The following is a 27,888-nucleotide window of genomic DNA, read 5'->3' on the forward strand; positions in this document are numbered from 1 at the left end:
GGACAGTGCAGTCAGCGGTGAGACGGACATAAGAGACGACAGACACGTAATCGACGGTGCTTTAATTCAATGTTTAAATATAACATTCATTAAGTAATTAAAATAATGCCAAGCTGCCTTAAAAAAAAAAAAAAAAACAAAAAAAAAAAACCCCAACAAAACCAAAACCAACCCAAACACAAAATACCAAAACACAAAACCCAACACATCAGTTCTGGTTATTGCCCAAGGTTTGATTTGTGCTCTTCATTCATGAAGGCCTTGCCTCACATTTAGCCAGTCAGCAACGTTTTTTTCTAAATATTAATTTTAATAGCAAGTCTTTTCATTCCCTGTTACATTTTCGCATCCATGAAATATTTGAAACCAATAACATTCCTTGCTACAAGTCTAGAAAAATGTATTTAGGTAGCCATTGCTGTGCACATCTCTTTCAATATTTATTTTAAAAAGAGACAATGTTTAATTTATTTTAAAAAACAAAACATGGTGAGGATGTACATACACCTTTAAGCCCCTCAGCAGCAATTCCTAAGTGGTAATGGAGAGCTGTCCAGCTGAAGAAACACCTCTGTGACTCCCACACTTGCAGGCTGGCTGGGCAAGAGGGGAACCTTGTCTGTTCCTGCCCCTGCTCCAACAGGGCAGTGGTCCATGTTCTCAGCAGGAGCTTACATCCACTCACAGCATCAGGGACCATTTAGAGTCGTGCAGCCACAGGTTTCTGTACAGGTATCCGAGCATCTAACAAAAAAACCCATGCTAAATATTTCTGATCAACATGCTGTAAACACCACACCAATAAACTACTTCTTACTTTACTGCCCTCAGCCACTGGGTTGCACAGTATTTGCAATAAAGAAGGGAGATTCAAAGCCGCAGCTAATGATACCAGGAAAAGCATTGTAAAAAAATATTACTAAGATTTTTATGCAGTTATGTCTATGGAATTACTAGCTAAAAGCACTACATCTAACATATGTGCATTGTCCAAAGTAATTTATAACTTGAGAAGCTCTCTTCAAATTAAGAGAATGCTTACCAAACATGTCCAGGATTTTACTAACAGCCTCTTGATTTACATTGTAAGTGAATCCATTGGGCCTACAATTACAAAAAAAAAAAAAAAAAAAAGTTTACTCAACAAATATTCCTTATTCCAGTAATTTCTACACAAATAATCAGAATTTTCATAATTACATAATACTTTTCATCATACCAGCATACATATCAAATTTAAGGACACGTCAGACTTCTACTCTAGAACAGTCATGGTTTCTTTACCTTTTCTCTTGTTCACAGTCCCCGAATTCTGTTGCACTCAATTTATTCCTTTTACTTGAAAGGGGAATTTAGCTATAGACATTTATCTTAACCTATTCATTTCATGAACAGAGGCATAAGGAAATAGTTCAGGTCATCAGCTGCCAAATATGTTCTGTAAAAAACACTCAAGACACTGCAGGAACTTGTTTTATTGGGGACTTCCATGATCATACTTTTAAACACAGTAAGAAGCACCACAACACAAATTCATTTGATAATAGAATAACACATAATACAGCAACAGGTGCATTTTAATCTTAGGCCTATAAACCATGGACTGTGTAAAAAGACTCAGATGATTAAGCTTTGTGTTAAATTGCTATGAGATGAGTTTAGTGCTGAAGTCCCCCAAAACTAGCAGTATTCCTGATTATTGCTTACATTGCCTGACAAGGCTTACTGTAGCACACAGTATTACAAATAAGGAATCTGTTCTTTTTTGATCAGAGCCTCAGGAGGAAAGCTGAAAACCAAAAGGTTAAAGAGAATCAGAAGCAGCCTAATGCTGAGTCCCACAGGAGTCTTTCCACTATGAGGGCATGCCATTCCACTTCAACATAATGCAGAGCAAGGAACTATTGCGTCTTCTCTATGACTCCAGTCAGCCTCTAGTGCTCTGGCAGTTGGGGTTCTGCTGTTCTGATAGGAGCTCAGACATTAAGAATTGCCACTAAGAGTTCTATACACCAGAAATCTAACATTACTTACATTTTCTTCTTCTTCACTGCTCCCAGTTGCACAAGAGACGATAAGGCATTTTTCTGCATGTCAGAAGACAGCGCTTCATAACATTGTGTACTCCCTATGGAGAAGGCAGAAACAATTAAAACTTTTATAATTTTCAATTAACTGGCTACTCTTGTAAAATCATATTGAGTAACAGCTGTACACACCCTTCTCAAGAAGTTGAAAAACAAAGTTGCGGACTCTGGGTATAAACTGCTTCTCAGTAAATGCTTCTTTCATTTCCTTTGAGAGGTATCTGAAAATTAACTGACATATTCAAGAAAATGAACATTTCTTTCTTTTAGATTGTCAGATTGTAATGAGTTATAAACAGACATGTCCTTGTAAGTAATACTATTCCACTTTGAAAAACACAGGAGAGGAACTCAAAAAGTACCATTGCATAGGGCATCTGAAAGTTTTATTACTGTTTTACAGGTAAGAAAATCCCAATATTAAAATAAGACTCTATAATAGCTACCTTAGACATTAATTTTACATTTTTGTTCTTACAACCAAAAACAGTTTAACTTTTTTAAAGCAATACCTGCTCTGGAGATGAGAAAAAATGGGCACATCATACAGTTCCACCCACCTCACACATCAGATCACTAACTACATTCCGCTATGTTAAATACCTACAGTCTCACCAATCTTGTACTGACTTACCTGAGATTTTAGCCTTCTGGGTTTGCATGCATTGCTTACTACAGGAAAGTAATTGTTTAATCTTATTAAAACCTTAGAAAAACCAAAATAATTTAAAGAGATATGGATGGAATTAATGACTCCTATCAAAGCTACCAGATAGGAGATGCAAACTCATTTCCACACCTGGCAGGACAACTCACATAAAATGACTTAAGCAAGAGCTCCTCATAAAAAAGAACAATGAACCTGATAGCAGCACACTCCCTATAAATCTTATAAACTCACAATGAGCCATCACATTACATAGTAGTTACTGCTTTGGTAAATTGGACAAGTCTGAGCCAAAAGCTAAAACTGGGATCCTTGGGGGAGGGTGGTGTTTAAGATTTATTACTGCTGTTTCTTAACTTTTGCATTTCCCAGCCTATTTACACAGAATACCACAGCTCTCTTACTTTCCTTATAAAACATAGGAAAAAAAAGAGATCATTTTCTGAAGGACAACATACCTGATAACCTTCCACAAAAGGTCTGAACATAGCTGACAAGAAATACACCGTATCACTTCCTTTGTCAGTAGGGTAAATCTCCTGTTGACTCGTTTGAATGGCATCACATTTTGTGAGTAGAAAACATCCTTCCTCAAAATCCTGGGCAAGAAGTGCATAACTAAAATTCTAATATTTACAGAAATGCAGCTACCGTTTCCCACAAAATCAACAACAGAAACCACAACAGGGCACCACTTTCATTCTGAACTCAGTTGTCAAGAGACTTGAACCATAATTTTCCTGTCTCCCAAAAATATCCATATAAAAAGGCAGTGGGAACATGTTCTTAAACACAGCAGTTCCTCAATACACAACAGACCTTGGCACAAAGAAAGTGGCTGTAGCTGCTATTGCAACAGCCAGCCTGAGCTGCCTCAGGATTTTGTCAAAACAGGGTCAGGATGTCCAGTTTAGGTTTTTTTTTTCCTTTGGCTGTTTTTTATTTATTTATCTATTTTTAAACTAAGGGTTTGCCTTTATCTCATGTCCAGTGTTTGCAATAAATGATAATACAGATCACTGACCTGCCCTCTACTAAAAAGAAAACAAATGGCCGAAAAGTTACAAAGTATGGAAATGTCAAGGTCAAAACCATTTTACTGCCAATATGGGCAAAAGGGGAACAGATTACACAAAGGGATGGGACAAGGACATGACAGACATATGAATCAATAAAGCGTTGAGTGGCTGACTAAAAGATCCCTTAGCATCACAGCAACTCTTTCATCTGACTCCAGCCAAGTCAGTCATAGCCAGCCACCTTCCTCCTCCCTGCTACTTTCTGCTATTTCAAAGCTGCAAGAGGCAACAATTGTCAACAAATAAAACTTAACAGTGCCAGTCAGCCTTTAAAAAAGGCAAAATTCTCATGTATATAAAAATCGATGAGATTTTAATACATTTGCAAGTCTTGAACATTCTTGTGAAAATTAAACTTCTCTCTTTTTTAATGCAGGAAAGATCGTAACTATCACCATCATATATTTGTCCTCAGCATTGATAAAAATAAAATGTAATCAGTTTAAAATCCAATTAAAAACTACATATGCCAATTTATATTGGGTGTGAGGCTGAACCAGTTTTTTTAAATGATAAACTTGTTTTCACCTGCATTTTAAGCAGGCTGGACCAGAACCAGCTCTGACCCAGCAGGTTTGTGTACAAACTGATAGAGCAAGTCATGCAGAGAGCCAAGGGCTGACTGAAGTTCTCCCAGCTTGCCTGTATCCAGCTGTGCAAGGGGTGCACACAGGCACACTGAGCCCTGGAATAAGACAGTGTGCAGGAACAATACTGGCTTTGTCTGACTGACGCCTGTATGGAGCAGGAGGTAAAATGAGGGAAAACTCTTTTCAAGCAAAAAAAGGATGCCAGTAAAGCTTCCAGAGACTCTAAGAGGGAAACTATTATGCCATTAGGAAAGCTCTCACTTCAAAAGCCTTCACAGGTTGCACCCCTGGCAACGTTCACACTTCATTGAAAAGACTGTTTTAACATAGATTTCAGATCTGTGCTGGAAGACTGGTAGCTTTATGCAAAAAAGCCAAACTTGTGCTACAGTTCATTTTAATAGTTCAGAATTGGGCAATTTCTTTTTTTTTTTTGAAAAAAAAAGGCATTGGCAATCTTGTGGATTCAGACAATATTTTGCAATCAACATAATGACCCCCTTTGTAGTTCTCCCTCCCATTTACAGATCAAGGTGATATCCCTGTAGGTGTTTTTCACAAAGAACTTGTTTAGCAGAGCCCTGGAATCAGATGCTATTTTAATTGGTTGCATTACTATCAGTATTTTTGTATAAGGGATGGTTTTACCTTCAATGAAATGCCAGGAAAGAAGACGAACTCATCAGAAAAAACATCTCTCAAGAAGTTGAAGCAGCTATAGACTTCCTCTGAAAAAAATATTGTAAATGCAAGTGAAGAGCCATTTACGCCTTATTTAAGAGAGTACCTACTTCAAATAAAATGTGGACTTGACATGCAAGGGCAGAAACCACAACAGAACAGCAAGTACTCAAAGCACTTGATTCAACTGTTAAAAAAAGGAAAGAGCGAGGGCTTGCAGTTTTTCATTAAATTCCACAATCAAATCCTACAAAAGCATCAAAGGGAAAACAAACACAAAAAAAGCAAGCAAAATATCCCCATGCTCTCCCAACACATCCACCTTATCGCAAGTGTAACAGTCTCAGATAGCTCCCGCTAGCACTCACAGGAACCTGGTGCTCCTCTCCCAGCTGATGGCACGAGGAGCAAAGCAGCAGCTTCTCAGAGCCCCAGCATACCTTTTCTGAAGCTGGGTGCCATCTGCAAGGCGACTGCCACCAGGGCTGGGCGCACAAAGACGTTCAGCAGCTGGTTCCTGTACGTGGCACACATGAGCACGGCCAGCGCATGCCTGAAGACAATTTCCCCTACGGCTCCATCTTCCACTCCCTTGTCATTCAGGACCATGTGGCCATCGACAAGGCGAGCAATGTTGGAATGCAGGATGAGGCCAGACAGGACTGCTTTTTTGGCACACAGGTTTTCTAGGAGGAAAATACAACGCTCAGGAAGTTGCAAAAGGGAGCATAACTCTATTGAAACAGCCCAAAATGCGCTAGTATTTCAGACACTAAGCCAAACTTTCAGTTAGAGAGATGTTCCAATAGAATCCATACCAGGAACTGGCAAACTAGGCATAGTATGACATGGAGAGAACAAATTTCAGACATTTCTATAATTAAAATGCTTCAAATTCTTCCACTTACTAACAACTGTATTGTAATTGTTCCTTTGTCTCTGGAACAAATATTCTGAGCCTCCAAACAAAAAAAAAGAAATATCTGTTTGATGGAAACATTCATTAGTAAGGAAACTGAGACTATAGTTGTGCTTAAGCATTTCTGACACTACAAGTTTGAATCAGAGGTACAAATCTTTTGATAAACTTTTTCATCAACTCTCATACATAAGCAAGGCCTCATCCCAAATTAAATGTATAAAAATTCTTAGCATAAATATTATTATATAACATACCTGCTCAATGAGAAGCATTCCCTGCATCAAACTGGAATCAATTTGACAAGCAAGCAATAAAAAATTTCATATTGAACGCTAAAATACACTTTATATGTTCACAGCACCACAGGCATATCAAATCAATATAGCCTTTTCTGACAGAAAAAAAACCATCATATTCCTTTCCTTTAATACAGATTTCATGTACAGTCTCCTTGCATGTTATTTACTCCTTCAACCTACTTTGTTCAAATTTTGCTAAAGCTCCCAAGTTTCTCAATGCAATAGAAAACAGAAGTCTGTGTAATTTTACAGTTCCTGTTTTGCATATAAAATTTTGCAAATGGTCTGCCTCTTACGACCAAACAGCATGACAAGGGCAGAAATAACCAGCTGTTTGGAGACCAAGGAATGGAGAGCATACATGCAGTTGCTGGCATCAGCAAATTGCCCTTTAAAATGTATTTCTTCTTTTCAAATTGACAATCCAAACCAAAACAACAAACCTAGTATGCAACTGATGCCTCGAGCACCCACAGCACACTCCAACAAAATCCACTCAGCTGTTGTCACTCCTCCATTTCATGACCATGCCTATTTGCTATTCCCTGACTACATGATGACTCTACTAAAGCAAACGCTTACTAACTGTTGCTAAGAAAATAAACAAAATAAATAAGCAAATCTGTATGTGTTATGTTTTTCAGTTTACTGTGTAGTAAGATTCTAAATGTTGTTTTAAGTATTGCCATGAAATTCTTGCTTTTACCAGTCTGGCAGAAGCAGACCTTGCCTGCATTCCCTGTAGAGTCGATCCCTGAAAGAAGTGAGTTTTTTTCCCAGAGGTGACGGAGCTCTTTCAAACCAGTAGCCTGATCCTATTTCTTTATTGCAGTAGTGAGAGGCATCCTTGATTATACACAGGACTACAAAAGCAAAGATCCTTGGCTTAAGTCTATCTACAGCAGAAAGGTAAATCTACGTGCCTTCCACAATACTGTTCTTTGCTAGCTTTACCACTTACATCCTGAGGCCCTAAAATTGCCTGTGTCACTCGGGCTCACAGAGAGAAGTTTCAAACAAGGTTTGAAAGCACAATCAATCTTTCAGCAGCCAATATATACACTATACATATATATATAAAAGGGGGTGTGTATGTAAGTATATTAATAAAACCACCAAAGAAGCCTTCCCTTCAAAAGTCATTGTTTCTGGAGATAAAATGAATTTAAAATAAACAGATAACTGAGAGTTTTGATTTCCTCCACCCATTTGTTTCTGCTAGTTCTTTGCACCAGTAACAACTTATACTGTAGTCAGTACCAAGCAGGAAATGTAGCATTACATGGAATTAACTGGTGCAGATCAAGCTACTGCCTGTGACTTACACACAGTCACTTACACTACACAAACTGTAGTACTCTGATAAAGTGCTTTATCATTTCACTCTCACACCACACTTCATGATACAACAGTAAAATATCTGTTCTGTTTCCACCTGTTTTTCAGAGTTTTATCTTCAACAGATAAAGTCAAAACCTGTCAGATTTCAGCATGATTTTTAGCATATCCAAAAATCCATTTATAACTCTAAGAATTCTGTAAAACTCTCACCATGCATTGCTTCCATAGAAATGTAATTTATCTTTCATAAGCAACAAGAGGAACTGAAATAACACTTTCTCTGCATACCAGGCCATTCAATGAATCCTCCAAATGTCTGTGTTAAGCCTTTAAGCCACAGAGTCTTTTCTATTAGAAGGTCAAATTCCATGGCTGGCAAGTTCTGGAGCAGGACAGCAGCAACTAGCACCCATGGGCTCAAAACCATGTTTTCTATTTGCAGGAGCTCCATTTTATAAGCTACATCACTGACAAATTCTTGGATATCCTCAGATGGCTTTTGGGGAAGATGCCTGAAAAAAAAAATGCAATTTACGGTAAAGATCTCAAAAAGTCTAATATAAATAACACCCCTCTTTATTTCTTTCATATTGTTCCCAGATCTGTATCTTTACAGCACCTAACATCTGCAGGGTAATTCTATGTGCTCTGTAAAACAGAAGTACAGAGCAAAGCATCAGTAGCTGCATGACAGTATCTGTAAGAACAGACCTCTGCAGTGATGCTGTATTTTTGCTGACTTCAAACAAAATTCAAAAGCATTATATTTTACAGAAAAAATTACAAAAGCAACACATTCCAGTCACAGCTGCAGCTCTCCCTGACATATGATCACTTAACAGCCTTCAGGAATAACACAAAAAGTGAGACAAATGTGAAAATGTTAAGTGGCAAAAGCACCACATTCAGAAAATCTGCCTGGTTCATGCATCACCATTAAATTTTAAAGTAGCATCTTCTCAACACAGGGAAAGCCACAAGTAACAATTCATTTCAGAAACACCCAGTGACAAGCACAATAAGCCTCTGCTCAGACCAAACAGGTTCACCAGTCTGAACAGTCAGATGGGGGGAGGTGAGAGAAGATGAAAACAAAGTACAAGAGAACATCTTAGTTCACACAGGTGTAGACTAAACAAATGTTTTTCCTGTGCATACACCACAGAAAGATGCAGTACCTGGGAACCAAATTGTATGGGCACCGATTGATCCTCCCAGATGCCAAGGTTCTAAGGGATACTGGCTGGCCAACGTAGATATGTATGGTACCAAAATTGTCACTGAGGATTCTCCTGGCTTTTAACAACCCCTATGAAAATGGGAAGAGGAAAACTTAAATTCTGGCGCTACAGGGTGTGTATACGTCCACTTATGTTCTGTTCTTAAACAATTTACATACAGATGTAGATTCTTTGGGCTTTGGGACTCCTAGGAGCTCATATGCATAGAGAGATTCTTCTAAGATCCTCTCATAGCTGATGCTGATGGGAACAAGGTACGTGTCAAAGACTTCACGTTTGAAAAAGGGTTCCATCACAATGCTGAGAAGACCTGCCAATTGGGAAATAAACCATTAATCACCTGTCTCTTTCAAAGAGGGAAAGCAACTGCAATTTAACTTTGAAAAGGATATCTTTGTATTTTAAAAACTGCTAATAGGTAAGCACTGTGCCTGTTCTCTCTTCAAGTAAGCAGAAGCAAAAGACATTGGCCGAGCCTTAAAACAGAGAGTAAATGGAAGCAAGACTCTTGGACAGCTATTTGTGGTCTTTTCAGCAGTACTGCTCTGTGCTGCTTGCACAGCATCTTCCTTCCAAAGATTCCCCATTACTTTTACAGTTAGAACTACAATATTTCTCTGCTGGCCAGGGGATGCCTATTGTCTAGGAAGAAAATGGTGAAGAGTTGCTGAATTTAGTACACAATGGGGCAAAGGGAGCAAAAGCAGTAGAGAGGAAGGGAAATGTATTGCTGTTCTTTGCATGGCCTCTGAACCCAGCCATGGTGTTTTCCATACTTTGACAGACTTCCCCAATTTCCCTCTACTTGAACATCCCTTTCTATCCAAAGAACTTACAAAGCACATAGCCACTAATGAAAATGCTAATAATATTAGAAGTTCCAAATCTTAAATAAACATACCAAATTTTGGAGTCAGAGTCTTGGCAGTGCGGCTTCTAGTACCCTCAAGGAAAAATTCAATTGGGGCATAGCCACTCTTCAAAAGTAAAACAAACAAAAGGTTAGTCAGAGAAAACATTACTTTTTTATTGCTCACAAACAGTTTTAAGTACTTCAAATGTAAGTAGGTTGGTTTTTCTAATGAAAGACAAACATATCTAACTTCAGACATCTGTAAGCCTACATTCATCCATTGTATTTGCTGCACTATATAGTTTAACTAAGGAAAATATTGTGTCTTTCATGAGATATGGGCACACAATTCAAAGCAACTGATGAGCAGTAATTTATTCACTTACTGAACTGTGTAATAACAATAGAGTGTACACATGGTCTTCAGCTACAGCATATTTGAGGTAAAAAGCACTTACTCAGACCACCATGAAGACTTTCAATCACACAGCAAAGGCATCCTGCATAACTCACAAGAATTGCTCCAACACAGTATTTCTTAAGTATACATTTTGAGAGCTCAGCAAGTTATTTACCCTTAACATCGTTTTTACATATTCAGCAAACACTGCCCAGTAGAGTCTGTTCCCACCAAAGGAACGTCGCATAAAAAAGGCACCTGCCCTTCGTAGCAGCTCCCCAACTATTTTCATTCCTAGGAAATCTGAAAAACAATCAAAGAAAAAACAAAACCACAAACACAAAATTTATTGATTAATATCAGCCAGCAGAATCAACCACAAAATTACTAGCACGCTGACTACCAGAATACAGAAGATCTCTTTCAATGATTCCTTTGTTGCCAACACATTTATTTGCTTTCAAATTGTCTAGCAAGACCTATACAGACAAGAATTGCATATTATAATATGCTTTCCATTTTTTTAAGCTGCATTCACTTAGAGCAATTTATTTTCATAATTTAGATGGCCATTTTCATAATTTAGTTCAGCCATAATAAAGACAAAGCTTCTGAAGTACATTATCTCACTCATCTTTAGAAAAAAGCAGCTCCTGCTGAATATATTCTAGAAGACACAGAAATTAGGCAGCCAATTAAACTACATTAGACCATCTATGATCCTGACTCATCATTTTGGGGGAGGTACACCAACCAGCTAAAATTGTTTTATTGTTTTTCAGTTTTAAGCAACGATAATCAATGCTTAACTTGTCAAAAGCAGGAAAAAACACTTAATGTCAACAAAGTTCTTATGGAAGCATTTAAAACAAGTCCACACATCAGATGGCAATATGCCATTCCAACCTTGCCACATCAGCCCATGAAACATTGAAGAATAGATATTCACTCAGTCAAATAAATTCACATTTCCAGTTGCAACACTGACAATGACTGCCCTGAAGATGTCACAGGTGCCAGAAACATCATCCCAACACCAGCTAGATTTCTGCTAATGTACTGTATGAGGATGTACTGGCAACTGTTTACCTTCCCTTAGCTAATCCCCACAGATCTATCTGTATGCTTGAAGCCAAGAGATAACTAACAAAGCAAAGGCACTTACCAGCTATATCAGGATAGTCTCTCCACTCAGAACAAGTGCTGATTTGAGAGTGACTTTGTAAACCACAACTTGTGAATCTCTAACATGATATGCAGTTATGAAATACAACTACAACCTGTATTTCCTCCAGAGGAATTTGAAATAATACACATGTACAGGCAGCATCAAGCTAAAAGCCCCTAATTCTTTAGGAGAACTATGACTCTGAAGCACCCAATGCATTAAAAAAAAAGTTAATCATTAAAAAAAATCCTTGTAAGCTAAACTAATAGTATCTTAAGATACTATTTTGAGGTCCAAAACACAAAAATACTCTAATCCAAGTCTGCAAAGGATTACACCAATACCTATAACAACATGTGAGCAGAATCTGAACAATACATAACAGGCAAACTGCAACACCTTGATCAAGACAGCGGTGAAGCATGGACTTGCGAATATAACCTGCATCACCCAGATGCAGCAAACTCAAAGACCAGGGAAATCTCATCTTCCATAGCAAGCACGTTCTCAAAGCTTCTTTTAGTCTTGTTAACTTCTTGACTGGAAAAGCAGACTACAGTAAAGCAGAAAGTTCCCCATCTCTGATAGGGTACTTTACCTGCGCATGGTAAGGTAACAGTGCTGCACCAGACCTGAGGTGGTTTTCTGCTTGTTTGATACTCATGACTTCCAAGATCAGGTTTCTAAGTTAAGTGCTAACAGCATCCAGATTATCAAAAAGCACATTAACTTGGAAGACATTTACTGTTCAAGCCCTCAAGAATTGTTTCTTACAAATATACTGGCTTCATCTGCTTTACAGCTAAGTATGCCCAAAATCCTGACCTCTGATATGCCGTATCACTTCACTGTCAGCTCTGTTCTCAGCATGTCACAAAGTTCTGCCAATATTTCAAAGGAATCAGTCGCATCAGAAACAAGCATGAGGGGTCTGGTACTTCGTATCTGGCTGTGACTGCACTTCAAACTGCATGGAGTATCACAAGAAGTTCTGCACCCACAGTACCACCTGGGCAAGTTCTTGCCTGTTATCAGGCTATGAAACCAAATGTAAGTATTCTTTACAATCCTTATCTTTGCCCCAGCCTCAGGTCTACAGATGGGTACTTATGGGTGAACTTGCTATGAAAAAGATTCACCTTTGACAGGACTCAGCAGTAATGAGAAGCTTTCAGACATTGTAAGCACCTTACCCAAGGAGGATTTAACAAGCTATATTTGAAACAGAAGTTAAACACAAGTACTTATAGTTGCAGCTACCAGAGAATGCTACCAATTCTGAATCTTGAAAACATTGTTAAAAACATACTTGCCTATTCCTGCTGCAATGACAGGCAAGGCCAAGTCATACGTGTATAGCAAATAAGACAGCATCAAAAAGTCTACATAGCTTCGGTGGCTGGGCAGCAGCACCACGGGATGCTCCTGAATGGCATGTTGCAACTGAAAAAGAACAGTGCAAACAATATTGTCCCAATATTTACTGACTGTTGAAACTTGCAAATATAGACCTGCACAGGGCTTAAGGCAAACAAAACCCCATTTGCTTGATGGTTGTTTCTCTGGCCACACAATCAATACAGATCTTTCAGCACAGAACCCATTGGAAATTTGGAGCAGTTGTTTCCAGAGCAGTAACCTGAGGCTCACAAGCATCACAGGACTCAAAAATGAGGGGTACCCCATCATGGAATAGTCTAATTCCAAACCCTTTTGATGGGGATGAGAAACCAAATAGGGACTGTCAGGACTGACATTGCTGACTTCCAGGGAATGCACTGCACCCTCCAGAACAGCAACATCCTAAAATGAAATAGGGGGACAACGGTTCCTGGAAACAGAGGAAAACCTAAAGCATCTCCTGCCTCAGAGGTGCACAGTGTTTCACCACACTTAGTTGTATAACAGTTTTGCTGTACAGCCATGTAATATTATATTGTGACCCCCAATTCAGCTAAATGCATTAGTATTTTATAACATCAGATAGAAAACACTCTCTCAGTGGCTGATCTAACATACTCACAGGCACATGGTATTCCTTATCATAGGAAGCATTTGGAAAATATACAAAAAATCGTGACAACTGTTTGCCTCTAAAATACTTACATATCATCTGTCTTTCCTCCCACATTTACTAAGAAAAACACTAGTAAACAAAAGTGAGTGCAGTCTTGGTTTTTGTAGAGGGTATATTCCACATTTGTTATTTGTGACTAGAGCTCTTGTCCAAGTGACTGGTCTGAAAATATTTTAACTTTTTCCTCCCACCAGTACTCACTCTCTGCATTCCTTCTTCATTCACACAAACTCTCTGGAAAAGCTGTTTGAATATTTTGCTCAGAGTGAAGGCAAAAAATCTGACAGCTCCTAGTTGCATATGGTGGCCCATCTCATCCAGGATTTCCGTGGCTTCTTCTTGAATAATATCAGGTGATTCTCCCATTTCTTTTGCTAACTATGGAGAAACAAAACAGCAGTGACAAGTTGTTCCCTTCTCCTTGTCCATGCACACTGTTCTAATGTGCCACAGCTACTGTGGGAGAACTACTATAATAGTCCACGAGATTTTGTTTTATGTGGTAGGCATGGATCTAATCATACAGAATCTGTTTGGTGCCAGCCAACAAAGCCAAGTTAAAAACAACATAACCTTAGACGTCAACGGTGGGGGAAGGACGTACAACAATTCTCCCCCCATATGAATGTTTTAACTTGCAGCATATTCAGAGGATATTTAAGTTCAAAGAATATTTCCTATATTATCAGTTTGAAGAAGACTGTGCATTTTTCTTTCGATAGTAAAATGAAGCCTATGTTTGTATAGACAGTCAAAATGTAAATATTTTAAATGCATTTGGGCTAGAGTTTACAAAGAACCTCAGCTGTATCACACTTCCATTTCTTTGTGATGCATTCCCTTGGCAATGGAGAGCTGAATTGCATACAAAGCACTCTCTCTACCAACTGTGCATATCAATGATCTTTCTTCTGTTGCCATGCACATTCCCTTTTGAAGCTCCTTGAAATAGACTTAAATAATGGCCATCTCTCCAATTTGGTATTTGAATCTAGAAAAATGTAATTGAAAAGTTAAACCTTTTACCATTATGGAATAAGGAACATGACTTTTACTCAACATAGAGGAGGAAGGGAAAGGAAAGGAATGGCAGAAGAAAAAGCCTCTAAAAAAGCACATCATTTGGAAGCCAGTGCTGCTTATCTATTATTTCCATTTTGTGACATATGAGGAAATCCATCTCCTCCAATCTACCTCCATATACCTTACTATCACATCTACTAGGTAAAATGTGTTTTCTTAAATGCATTACCCATTATCCTATGTATTTCCACATACATAGTTTAAACTGATTATTTTAGCCACTTAAAGAAGCCAAAAACTGCTTCAAATTAAGCCTGAGAAAATCAGTCCTGCTTAGGAAGCCAAAAAATTCCTCTTGTTATTCAGCAGGAAGAGATTCTGTTCTCATTCACCAGCAAAAGGCTTACCATGCCGTTCACTCATGTGATTTAAAGGCAAATCCACTATGGAACTAAGAACTTCCCAAAATCAGAAATCAAAAACCCAGACCAGTCACATACAGAATGCTAAAACAAACAAATGACCTTCACTTCCCACACTGAACTTTAGTAACTGCAACAATTTGGCACAAGAACAAATTTGAGTACGCCTGTGCAAATCTCTGCAAACCTTGCCCAGGCAGGAGGGACCCTAATTGTAGAGTGCTGGGCACTTTGCCCAAGACACTCTCAGTTAGAAACTTCCAGTAACCTCTAGTGCAAAATTGGTAACCAGGCTGCAATGGCAGGTCTGCTAATTCCCTTCAACTACTTGATGCAGCCAGAAAATATTCATCAAAATAATTTTCTATCAAAAAGCACTTCAGAAGAAAACATCACACAAACATCCTTCTGTAAAATCCTCTGTAAAGTATTTTCTTTCAGTAATTTTTTTAGTGTCTCTGGAGTTGAAAGATGTTTTTGGCTTTCATACTACTTAGCAATCCATAATGGAAACAGAACTACTTCGTGGCGTAGAGTGACATACTTTACTTTGTCACATTATAACACATTCTGATGTATCACAGGTAATACTAGACATTAAAAGAAACAAATAGAAAAAAATTTACAGTAGCCTGTCACTCAGGACTAACCAAATCACCGTAGGTATTTCTACACACTTGCAATTATTTTTTATGGCTACTGAAATTAGTTTACGCTGCTAATTAACACACACACATATTTCAGGCATTTAAACACAGTGCAAAGTATCAGCCAGCCTAACCATAAAATACTTTATTTGTTATAAAGTAGTAGCTGCCCTTCATGTTAGAACAAAAAATATGGTTACATCTTAAACAGTGTTTCTAATTCAAAGAATTATCTGTGATATAGAACTCGCATTTTAGTGAAAGTAGCATTTAGGACTTGTCCATAAATGCATCATTAACCTACAAAATTCCTACACGACACCCCCAAAGTACAGAAGTGTCTGCTAAGAAGGAGAGTGCTAATGTCTTTCACAATGTTGTTCTGTGGTGAGAACCATGGAGTATGAGGAGAAAGAGAAAAAAGAAGAAGTCAGGCACACTGGATAAATTCATGATGAAGTGTTGTATATGCAAAATCAAAACACTGTTTCATGAACCTGACAGTTTTAGTGGCAACTCCAGTAATTTTTTTTCCTGCCAAAAGAGTTATTTATTTACTGGACTATCTTCCCAACTACAATTACCATTTTAACAAGGTCAGCGACAATCTCTTTTTCCCTGCTGCCACACAAAGCTTGGCTGTGTTTAATCCACCTCATCTTAGAGGTCACTGTCCAGACTCACCTGCTTGATAACATACTGAACTTGCTCTGACTGGAGAACAGCACTTTTGATAGCATTTGGCTTGCAAGGTGAAAGTCCCTTGTAGATTACCGGGGTGTAACATTTCATGGCGTATCTCAAGTCACTGGACAACCGTCTTTCCTCCAAAATATCCTCAAACTCATCTCTTTTCTTTGATGTGAGCTCTTTCTGCTAGGAACATACAAATGAAGAATGAGACACTGTATCAAGCTATTTGGTGACCTTCTTGGCTACAGTGCCAAAATAATGATATGTCCTACTTGTGCAACATTTGGGGTTTCTTCTTAGCTTTCAATAACATCTGTATGCTACAGTCTGTGACTGCAGGAACCAACACCACCTGCTTGCAAGAGTGATCCAGAAAGAAACTAAAAAGCAAAATAAACAAACACACACACCCTCCCCCACCCCCCCCCCAAAAACCCCTCGCCCTAATTCCTTTCAATTGCAAAGATCCCCAAATTACCCTATGCCATGTTACTTAATTCTACCTCCCCCCCAAAAAAACCCTTACCCTAATCCTTTAAACTGCAAAGGTCTTCAAATCACCCTATGCCACGTTACTTAATTCCACACAACAGGAAGAAACTGAGAGAAGACATGGGCTTTTAAAACTGAAGTATCTTGCTTTCAGCCTCTCCGTGATTAATAGGTATTAAGACTTTTGATTCCAACTCTCACAGCTTCATTAAGACAACGCCATGATTCGCATTATAAAAACCCAATCATTAACACATAGAAAATAAAATAATCCCTGCTACTTGAAAGTTCCATCTGGGGCCTTGGTGAGTTGTAGCTTTCACACAGCTTGGATGCAAGGTACATAAAACATTACCAGGCAAGAGCAAATGAAAAAAACCTCAAATCACCTCACTGACACATGAGCCATGTGAATGCAATACGGTGCACATGCAGGTATAAAGAGAGCACAGCCTCTGCGTAACCAGTACCACCACTGCTAAGCAAGAAAAACCTCAGGGCATCAAGAACTAATTGCGGAACCATCCTGCTGCAAAAAATTCAGACAAAACTCCTCCCTTTGAGCCAGCAGACCGTTGTGCTGGAGACAGATGTCTCTTATTATCTCCTGTATCACTACAGTTTGTATGAATGACCCCTCAGTCTTCCCAAGAGTGAAACTGTATTTCTCCAAGCTTCAAACCAGCAGCAACAGCCACCAGGAAAGTAAGACAACTGGAGTAAGCCTGTGTTAAATAAAAAAATTATTAGTTATGACCAAGCATGTTTATTAGAAGATATTAAAAATAAAAATGCTCATGTCTTCCTCCACAGTTCCACCTGAAGGGTAGCACTGGCAATGTTTTCATTCATTCCTCTTTCTGTATCTGACCCGTGCAGAACCAAACTGATAATGAAGGATAAAACATGCTTCTTAAGCTCCTTCAGTGACCTTTTCTGGTGCTGAGTGGAAAGCCTGGCCAGCAAACACACAGGGGAACAACAGCAACAGATAAGTAAAATGCCCAACAGTGACAGCTGGGTTTTCAACCTTGGGAGAGGGAGTCGGGTTTCACTGCCAGCCAACCAGAGCCATATCAGCAACACTATCAGAGCAGCTGACATTTAGTAGAGAGCAAACCTTTAGCTCCTGTCCATTCATCACCGCAAGGTAATTTGGTGGAATAAAACAAAACAACTCAAATCAGGAATATCTCCATTTAAGAATGACAAAAAATCCTTCAAAGCCTCATCTGTATCAAAAGTCAATTTTGTTTTATTGGAGGACACAAATCCCACTACAATGTTTGACCTTCTCAAGTTCTTTTACCCACACAGGACAGGCAAATTTGGAGACCATCCCTCTACTATAATTGCATTTAATAGATTGTATACTTTTTCTTTCCACTGCGGCAGTTTAGAGAGTTACCTCACAGTAACCGCAGAACAAACTCAGCAGGGACTTTCAAAACAATCCCATCCAGGTATTAAAACTTTTAGGGGTTTTTGTCCTGTATGATTTAGCATTACAGCCTTCAATCTCTCTTCTTTCACAGCTTTTGACTCATTAGTATTTTGCAAGAGCTGAGTAAGCTAAGTTCTGTTAAGATGACTGCAAATAGTTTCTACCAGCCATCTGTTACTGCTGACACCTTATATCAATCCCCTTGATTAAAATAGAACAGAAATAAATCCCTTATGTTGTATAATGGCAAAAAAAAGCTCAGAATAGTAGCAGAAAATAAATTACTCTAAGTATCACCTACTCAGATCAGTATGTGACAAGTTATTGCTCAGAACATCTAAGCAATGTTTATGTCAGTTACAAAAAGTTCAAATCCTGCAATCTGCAACTACATAAAATCCAGACAAAGAAAGGCAGCATTCAGCACGGGCATTATCAGCCACATCAGCAGTCACCGCACTGCTACAGCTGTTCCCCAGCACAACTCCAGTGAGCAGAGTTTTGCTAGGGCCATGGCCCACTGAAAAACCACCTCTCTGCCTCTGGTCTTCGTCTGAGGTCTTCAGACTTGATGTGCAACTGATTTCTCTCCATGGTAGTAGTTATTTTCACACCCTGTTCTGAAGGAGCACTGAGGGAGCCAAGTCACACACTTTACCAAACACTAAAGATTTGCAATTGTGCTTTTACACATTACAGCCAAGCTGTTTGTTCCAGTTTCAATTGCCAGGTGGTAGAGAGCACACTTAGAAAACACACTGTTGGAAACCTGGACATCAGAAGGTTCAGTGACATGCACTGTTACTGTGACAGCGGTGAAGTAGGCAAACAAAAAAGCAGGAGCCTGGAGCTCCTCTGCTTCCAATAACTAGGATATTCAATGTAATGATGGTGCTCGCAATGCCCTTGGGATACCAGCAAACAGACAAGACACAAGAGAAGCTTGAGAATCTCTGCCGAAACAAGGAGCTGTTTCCCTCTCTCCTTAGTACCCTCCTCCAAACGCTTGTAGAGAGGTGGGGTTTAGCACCCCACACCCAAAACTCCTTGTCTGAGGTTGGCAGAGCAGCTGCAAGGAACAAATAAGGTGAATAAAGTAATTTTCACTACTTAACACAGGAAAACCCGCTTCGGCCACTCCATGCCCACGACAACCTCCCAGAGCTAACTTCACTATGGCTGGCAGGACAGGTTGCTGCGGGACTGAAGGAAGACCTGCGGAGCGCCCGGTGCCCGGACACCTGCCACCTCACAGAGCCGCTCCGGGACACTGCCTCCCTAAGGAGGAGACACTTCCCATCTCCCGTACCCCGGCGGGCCTTCCGCAGCACCTCTGAGGAGAGCGGCGGCGCTCGGGAGCTCTGGCTGTCGCGACTGACACGACAGACAGTGAAGGAGCAGCCGAAGCAGAGGCGAACTGGTGAGGGGAAACGTCCGGTCCCGCCGGGACCCGGGAAAGGCCTCGTCCGTCCCTCCGGAGCGCGGTCCCCGCTTCCCCGCGGACTCAAAGTGGGGGTAAAGGGTGGAGGAGCGGACTGCGCCAAACGCCGTCATTCCCTTTCAGAGAGAGGGGCACCGCCACGGCGCGGGTGAGGTGAGCAGCCCCTTCCCCGCGGCACCGCTCCCGCCACCGCTGCCGCCTACCGAGTACATGGGTGCCCCTCGCCGCGCCCGCCCGGGCGCCGCCGCTGCCGCTGTCGCCATGGTCCTGCGAGCTCCACCGCGCCGCCCCGCGCCCCGGTCGCCCGCCCTACCCCGTCGAGCTGCCCTGCCGCCCGACGCCGCCTCCCGCGGCGCCCATGGCCCCGCGCCGCCCCGGCCCGGCTGCCTGGTGCGGTACGGCGGCGGAAGGCGGGGGCACCGCGTCATGGGCGGCGCCATGTCGGGTGCGACGGGAGCCGCCGGGGGTCAGACGCTGGCCCGCCCGCCCGCCGCGGCAGCCATGGGACCGCGGGAACCGCACCGCCGGCTGGAGGCGGTGCTCGGCACCCTCTACGACCTGGGTGGGTGCACAGGGCCGGGCCGGGCGCTGCTCCGGCACCACGGTCCTCCCTGGGGCTGGGGAGAGGAGGGGAGGGGGCCGGGCCGGGCCGGGCCGGGCCGGGCGTGGGCGCTCCGGAGCGGAGTGACGGCGGCGCGGAGCTGACCCACGGCATGTGCTCGGAACAGGTGAGGAGCCTGGCGGCGCTGGGCGAGCTGCAGAGGACGGCGAAACGAGAGCAGTGCCGCCGTCAGCGGAGGAAGAAGAAGAGGAGGAGGAGGAGAGACGGGAGCCCCAGCCGGCGGCGGGCGGGCGGCGCGGGGCCCGCGGCTTCTTCGGGGAGTTGCGGGCCGAGCTGAGCGCCGCCGGCACTACCCCGCCGCCCCCCGCCGCCCCGCCTGCCGTGGAGGTCGTGGTGTTCCGCGGGAGGAAGAGGAAGGAGCGGCAGGGCCCCTCGGCAGCGCCCGCCGGCGGAGCACAGGTAGAGCCGGGCGGGCGCGGTCCCCGCTGCCCCCCAGCCGCCCCTTCCTGGAGGGTGGGCGCCGTGGGGCGGGGTGGGCTCCCTGGACCGGCGCCAGCCCCCTGCCGTGCCTAGGTTTGTCCCTCTTGCTCTTACGGCTGCCTGGAAATCCGGATGCTTTGGCCGTCCGCGTGCTCAGCTCGATGGCATCTGGTCCTGCTGATTCCCAGTGGGGGTGCTGGAAACAGGGGCAGGATGAAGCAGGGGAGGGGGCACGACTTGAAGACCAGTTTTTTCAATTTCAGATCTCTGGATAAGAATCCCATGTTTGAAATAGGCGCATTTGAGCAAAACAAATTGATTTGCTGACAGGCCTGATGTTACGGCAAGAAGTGAAAGAGATGGAAGGCTAAGCTTACTTCAGTGCCCAGGAGTTTTGTGTGCTGCTCTGTTCCTGTCAGTAGCTGTGGATGTGAGGTGCCAAAACTTGCTTCTCTGGCATCACAGCAGCACTGGGCCAGTCACAAACAGCATTTGTTCTTGGAGGATCATTGTTGGGTAGTCAGTAGGGGAAGGCATGGCAGCATTAGATCTCAGTCCTCGGGCTTGGTTTGCTGCTGCTAAACTGCTTTGCACTACCAAAAACTGTAGCTGAGTTCCTTCAACAGGGAGGTCTGGATAGGTTTGGCTGGAAGCTGAGCAGAGGGGTTGATTCGTCTCCAGATTTTATAGCTTTCTGTGGTTGTTTTCCTTGAATTGTCTTTATGGCCATAACATCAGAAGCCCATTCTAAAATAAGCTCCGATGGGCCAACATAAGACTGTCTTGAATTCAGAGAGACTTACTGATATTGGGGGTTTGATTGCTTGGAATTGGGGACTTCAAGAGACTTAAGCAGTTGTTTGAATCCCTAAACTTTTGTGCTTTTTCCAGCATGTTTTCCTCTAAAAATTTTCTTAAGTTTTTTATAGCTGGAGGTTTTTTTACCTGAAAATACTGGTTTTACTCTTGTTAGCAAAATGCTCTGAAGATAACTGGGTGTATTTGTGGTTGAAATTGCAATTCTATATAGCAGCCTTTGCAGAGCTGAGAGGAGTTTGGCTGTGGTGGATGCAGAGGGAAGCCCTGGTGTAACCTTTGGGCCTGAACCTGTGACTTACTGTGCCCTGAGGTACTGGAGAGTGAAATGGAAATGCTTGAAATGTATTTCAGTTCAGCTTTAATGCTTACGTAGTACTCCTGTTTCATCTGAGTGGATTGTACCTTTGGGAGCAAACAGGGAAGGCAAGCAGGGTAATCACTTGAACAGATAGCAGTTTGCCTACCTGCATCAGCATGCTTGAGAATGGGCAGAGCTTCCACTCAGAGAGCTGGCTGAGCACATCCTCCCTGAAATCAGAAAGCAGACAGTCTAAAATAATCCTGGGAGATTTGTAGCTGCCCCATTGTGTCCCATGTGGGACACTCCTGTAACAAGAAAGCATGGAACTCTCTCCCTGGGGATTTTGTGCTTCTTTTTCTTTCTAGGATATAGTGTGTTCCCCTGCGAGAGTGCCCCTCCAAACTGAGAACTGCTGATGGAAGGTGTCTGTGTAAATTGCGGAGCAGAGAAGATGTACTTTTCTCTGAGCTCATTTTGAGCAAGTCTTTTCTTCAGCCTGTGTTAAGTGGGTTCTGCCATTGCTGGCAGTGCACCCTTTGGGCCTGTTTCTCTGGCATTAGTGAAGCTGGATATGGACACTAATATATGTCCATGCAGTTAGGAATTAAGCTAGTTCTACATATTGTCCCAGCTATGAGTACATGCACTATTATCACTGTACTGTCTCAAACAAAATTACTTAAAATTCATGAGCTGTCCTACATTAGCTGTCCGTATGGGTTTGGAAATGGACATATGAGTGATACGTGGCAGTTTTTCTCTTACATACCTAGAAAAATGCCATTGAAACGGTCTCTTTTAACAGATCCAGGTAATAAAGCTAGGAAAAAATGCTGCTGGAAACTATTCCATATAAGGGACTTAACATTTCACTGCTTTTCAAAAAGCTATCCCAGTCAGCATTTAAACTGGTGTTACTTGTCATATTAATTTGAAATGTTTTTTTTCTGTTTATAGACCCAAATAGTGAATGAAGAGAAAAATGCAGTCAGAGAAGAATTTAACTTTGAAAAGGTAAGTCATTAGGATCAGACTAATCTCACTAGTGTAGTGTACAGTTATGTGTACAGGTATACTTCAGAAAGCTACGGTGGGACTGATGGGAAGCATTTCCAGAAACAGCTGGGTGAGGATTTCCTAATAGGAAATTTCTCTTATAGGTGAGGATTTCCTAATAGGTAATTCTGGCTACATGCCACACCAAAGGAGGAACAGGCTGGCAGCAGTCAGCTGCTCCATGTGGAGAGAGTTGTGTTACAACTTCATGGCCTTTTTTTCTGATCTTCCAATGAGAATTTGAGGGGGATGTGTAAAGGTGCTTGAATTCCCATAATGTTTAGCATAGTTCTTTCTGCCCGATGATGTTAAATCTCTGACATCTCACGTGGGAAGGAAAAAAACGTGTATTGGCATCTGTTTTTGAAACAACAAATCACTTTTTCCATTTGTCTTTTTATTCTCATCTGTTCTTACATGAACATAGCTAGCATTGCCCACCTTAGCTACTAATTTGTTTACAGATCTGTGCAAGTTGTTTTGTGTGCCTAATCGCTGCTCAGGGATGTGTTATGATCCAGTCCAGTCACTCTCCGGAGATTCTGCATGGAGCTCTGTACTGCTAAGAAGGGTGGGGATTTAATCACTGATTTAAAAAAGATTATGGATTCATTAGTGGTTTTGCCAGGGTATGCTTGTATAGTGTTAACTCTGCCTGTGTGTGTAGTCAAACCACCATCTGCCCATCTGTGTTTCTCAGTGGTTAAGTGCTTGTTTTTTACATGGAGGAAATACGTTCTATGTATTACTTCATGTGAAATGAGGAGGATTGAAAATTGTCCCCTTGATAGTCCTCACCATCCAGAGCTTAGTTGGACAGTGGTTAACTGCTCTGCAGTATAGTTCTGAACTCAGTTTTATTTTATAGCATGCAAATTTCCAGTATTAGCCAGGATTTCCTCAGGAGTATGACTGTTGCACTCTGCCAGGCATTGCTTTACAACAGGTTGGACATTATGAAATGCCTGCAATTTTCTGAAATGTTCTAGGCTCGCCTGGAAGTGCACAAGTTTGGAATCACTGGCTACAAGAAGCAGGAGCAACGTGTTTGGGAACAGGAGCGTGCTATCATGCTGGGAGCCAAGGTAATTGTCCTTTGGTTTGTGCTGGAGGTCACCCAGCTGTTATAATGCAGAAAAGCAGTAAAGAACATGAGGGGCTTTGGTATTCTTCTTTTAAAACACAAAATTCCCTGCCCTGACCGTTCTCCCACTTCATCCTTTTCTTTTACATCATTTCTTCTGTCATGTCTGTTTTCTGTAGATGGTTGGAAGATTAGTATGGTTGTGTTATCAGGAAAGTATTACACACGAAATATGACTGATCAGGCTGAAAAACATTTACTAATTTTTAATCAGGCTGTTCAAAAATAAATAGTTGGCGAGTGGGGCTCACTTTTTAAATCTTCATTCTCACAGAGAGATAAAGGTGGAAAAAATTTTTTAGTTCATCATAACTAGTATAAAAGAAAAAAATAATATTTTAGGTGTTTTTTAGGAAGTGGGTTGGGGTTTATTGCTCAGAGTGTGTATTGTAAACCTTGTTGGACTGATAACAGAACAGTATTGTCTCTCTCTGCTGTCCTCACCAAGAAAGAAACAATTTGTGACTACCTGATGTCTCTTAAGTCCATTCCTCTCATCCAAAAGGAAATAAGCATTTCTAAAGTTTTGCCACTACCACGTGAAAAATGCTGTCTGTGCAAGTGTGTGAATAATTTTTGAACCTATTTGAAAATTTAATCAGCAGTATCCCTCCCAATCTTTTTGCAGCCCCCCAAAAAGGCACATGTGAACTACAGGACTTACCAAGAAAAACTGAAAGAGAAAAAAGCAGTGAAAGATGCTGATAAGGAAAAGGTTCGTATGAAATTTTCTGTATAAAAAGGCAGCATGTAGGAGCCAGCCCTCTTTAAAAGAGCCTGACAGATAATGCCGCAGGTGCAGGAGGAGTGCCCAAGCTTGACACCTGCTGCTCCCTGTCGATTGGGCTCCTGGCTCCTGCAGGATTAATCTTATTGGTAAAAGCTGGTTGTGTGCAGTATAAAGACACAGAGTTAGGCTTGTGTTGTGTTTGGTTTCACTGCCTCACCCTTCCAGGCTGATAGACTGATGACACAAAATCAGCAGTGGTTTTTTTTTTATCCTTTCCTCTTAAGAGGAAACAGAATGGTCCCCAATTAAAGTTTGTTGCATGTTGTCTAACCATAGAGAGCCGGATCTTCAACTGTTTTTTTATCAGCATAATTCCATCTAGGATCCTACTCATTATTTAAAGCAAGGGTGAGGCTTCTGTTGCATCCATCCTCTAGCACAGCTCATCTGGCTCTAAGCCTACTCTCTGCCTCCCTATGGAGCCTTCCCATGTAGGTGGGAGCAGGCTGGTGGGGCTGGTAATTGCTCTATTAACCAGTTTCCTGCCACCCTCCTTCCTAGGGACCTACTTCTCCTGCTCTATCATGTGGTTCAAAGTGCATGACCAGTCACATCTGAGCCCTGTTATTTGACAGCTGCTCTCTGCTGGGTGACAGGACACACCTACCTGGTAGCAAGTCCATCTTCTGGCCCTGGGATCTGTCACATGCCCGAGAAGGAAGCCTGTGCTTTTGCACGTGACAAGGACTGCACATTGGTTGTGAGTGGGCTGTGCTTTCCATAAGGCATTAGGAAGGGCTCTGGGCACTCCTGGCAGTGGCTCCATAACGTATTGCATCACTTGTTCTGTCAGAAGGTCTCCCAGCTTGCTTTAAGTGCCTGCTGCTCTGTGAAGCACAGGCTATTTACCGAATGTTCTTTGTGCAGGTGGTTGTTTAATCAACATGCTCTGTTCCTTTTTCATTAAAATATATGTCTTTAAAAACAGGAACATAAAGGTGACTCTATTAAGAAGAAGAAGAAGCATAAAGAACAGGAGAGGTGAGGTGTTTTCAGCATGGTCTCCCCAGTGTATCTCCTCTGTGTAATTGCACAGTCTTACTCCAGAAATCATGCACATCACAGTGCAACAAAATTCTCCAGGTGCTGAGATCCTCAAAAAATGGTGACACTGCTCTGTACCTAGCTGTTCCAGAGACTTCAGTTCCTCAGTTTTACTTGAAAGTATGTCAGTTCTGCCCCAACATGTCTTAAGACTGCAGCTGGACGTCAGAGGGATGAAAATCCCTGTGTGCAGACTCATGACACAACTTGCTCAGAGCATTTGCCCTAAGAAATAATTTCTGCAAAGCATAAGCTACAGTATACAGAGGCTTGAAAGTGAGCTGACATTTCCTAATCCTAGTGCAGCAGGTTCCCTCTGTACTGTCTTCCTTCTCTATCCAAAAATCTTCATGTTTCTAAACGTTTAAAAATGTAAATCATGCTGTAATGTGCTGTAAATTTTGCATGTCTAGGAAGGAAAAATGTTCTGAAGTCTTTACATGCTATGGTTTGATACTCCATAATACCAAACTGCATAAGTAGGTGACTTTTTCACCATATTAAGCATTTACCTGTGTTTCTGCTGTTTCTTCTAATTTTTGTTTTTCCTCTCCCTGTTACAGGAAGGCCAAAAGGAAGAAATCTGTGCCTAGCATTTGGCCTGCAGGACAAGTTGGAAAATTCAGAAATGGGACCTTGATTCTGCAAAGCCGTGACATAAAGAAAATTAAATCATCTAAAGTTAGCAAATGAACTTCATGATACAGAGTGAAATGGACAATATGCGTAAGAGAATTCACATATTCACATTGCTATCAACACAGACTTCTGGGGCCTTTTGCCTATCCACCGTATCCTAATTTTTTAATCTTGTTATCACAGGATTTTTATGTACCATTCTGTCTTGGGATGAATATTAGAATTTACTATTTTATAAATAAAGATTAGAGTTCTTATCAAGAAGGTTATACAGGCTATTTTTATTAGTCAATATGTGCTGAAGAAAACATTTCTTTTTGTAGAATCAGCTTATTGGCTGTTAATAAAATAGTCATTTAATCCATAAATTAATGGATTAATGTAAATGTATCTTATATACGGAAGGAATTTGGAAAAAGCAATATCTTACTCTGAACTGGAAGTAGGTGTTCTCCAAACACTTATTGGACATAAATCTGTTTCTGTATCCTTAGGATTATTAGTGGATAGTGGAACTGCACAGTGATTTTTCAGCAAAACCTCTTAACGTTTCAAAATTGCCACCTTTGGAATGAAAGTAATACTTTTCTGAAGTTTTGTCCCAGGCAAGCATTACACACTCATCTTGTATATCTCTGTAGAGATCTCCAAATAAGCACTTTGGAATAGTGGTTTGGTGGCTTGGTTGTTTGGTTTTTAAAAACAAAACCATGTAAGACAGCCAAATGAGCATGGACAGTCAAAAGCTACTGGTTGGTCCAGTTATTAACTCGTGTTTGTTTTGATTCCATGCTTCTTAAGGCCTTTCAATGAAATCTTTACCAAAACTGCCTTTTGGTGCTATTTGGATTTCAGCAGTCTGGTGTTTCTGGAACAACATTGTCTTCTGTAGCTAAATATTTTATTTTGTTGCTTTTAAGGTCCATCAGTTAGAAATGGCAATTAGTTAGTAACACTTCCAAAATGAAAGTTCAGTATTTTAGGGGGAGACAAAGATAAGGATAACTTAAATGACAGAATTTGTTCTGTTGTTGTAAGGAGATGTGGAGCTTGTTAGAACAGCTCTGGTAGTGAAGGATGTGTACGTGAGATGGAAAACAGCCCTTACAGCAGAAACTTGTTTTAGGTGTACTGTACCACTGTGGGCTGGAAGCCTGAGCAATGTGATCCCTGACCCCGAGGTCTGTGTCAGCTTGCAGCAGGTAAATAGAACAGCAGCATCCGAGGCTGCCCCACTCCCAGGATGGGAAAGTGTTCCGGGATAGGGAGAGCCACACCACGGACAGGGATGCTTTCTGGTGCGCTCCTTCCCCCACACCTTCCACCTTACTTGCATGTCCTGGAGAAGGGCTCTGCCAGCACAGAGAGGACCAAGAGGAGGGAGAGCGCTTGGAGGGATCAAATGCCAGAGAACAAGCAGAAGGGAGTGTTTCTGGAGCCATGTAGGAACAGAAGGGGTGTGCAGAGTTTGGTGGCTAAATGCCGT

The 27,888-nt window shown here is 41.6% G+C and overlaps 2 protein-coding genes across 3 annotated transcripts; one reads left to right on the plus strand and one right to left on the minus strand.

Annotated features, from left to right (window-relative positions):
* Positions 1-41: 41 nt before the first annotated feature.
* On the minus strand, positions 42-20,022 carry GNPAT (glyceronephosphate O-acyltransferase). 2 transcript variants are annotated; one of them, XM_041423900.1, is made up of 16 exons: positions 19,771-20,022; positions 16,182-16,370; positions 13,607-13,783; positions 12,642-12,771; positions 10,336-10,463; positions 9,809-9,884; positions 9,066-9,217; positions 8,845-8,975; positions 7,955-8,178; positions 5,545-5,790; positions 5,072-5,151; positions 3,213-3,353; positions 2,220-2,319; positions 2,035-2,128; positions 1,043-1,104; positions 42-744 (listed from the first exon to the last, which is right to left on the minus strand). In XM_041423900.1, exons 1-16 carry the CDS (start codon positions 20,005-20,007, stop codon positions 701-703), a joined length of 2,211 nt encoding a protein of 736 aa, XP_041279834.1. In that variant the 5' UTR covers positions 20,008-20,022; the 3' UTR covers positions 42-700. The 2 variants fall into 2 exon arrangements, with proteins under 2 accessions (XP_041279834.1, XP_041279823.1); XM_041423889.1 differs by having other exon boundaries at positions 16,182-16,373; positions 19,771-20,007.
* On the plus strand, positions 19,994-27,356 carry CUNH1orf131 (chromosome unknown C1orf131 homolog). The gene is made up of 7 exons (XM_041423913.1): positions 19,994-20,129; positions 20,296-20,588; positions 22,687-22,743; positions 23,775-23,870; positions 24,558-24,644; positions 25,648-25,700; positions 26,327-27,356. Exons 1-7 carry the CDS (start codon positions 19,994-19,996, stop codon positions 26,454-26,456), a joined length of 852 nt encoding a protein of 283 aa, XP_041279847.1. The 3' UTR covers positions 26,457-27,356.
* Positions 27,357-27,888: the final 532 nt, after the last annotated feature.

The sequence above is a fragment of the Onychostruthus taczanowskii genome, unplaced genomic scaffold (assembly GCF_017590055.1).
Source record: "Onychostruthus taczanowskii isolate IOZ18803 unplaced genomic scaffold, ASM1759005v1 scaffold111, whole genome shotgun sequence".
In the NCBI taxonomy this organism is placed as follows: domain Eukaryota; kingdom Metazoa; phylum Chordata; class Aves; order Passeriformes; family Passeridae; genus Onychostruthus; species Onychostruthus taczanowskii.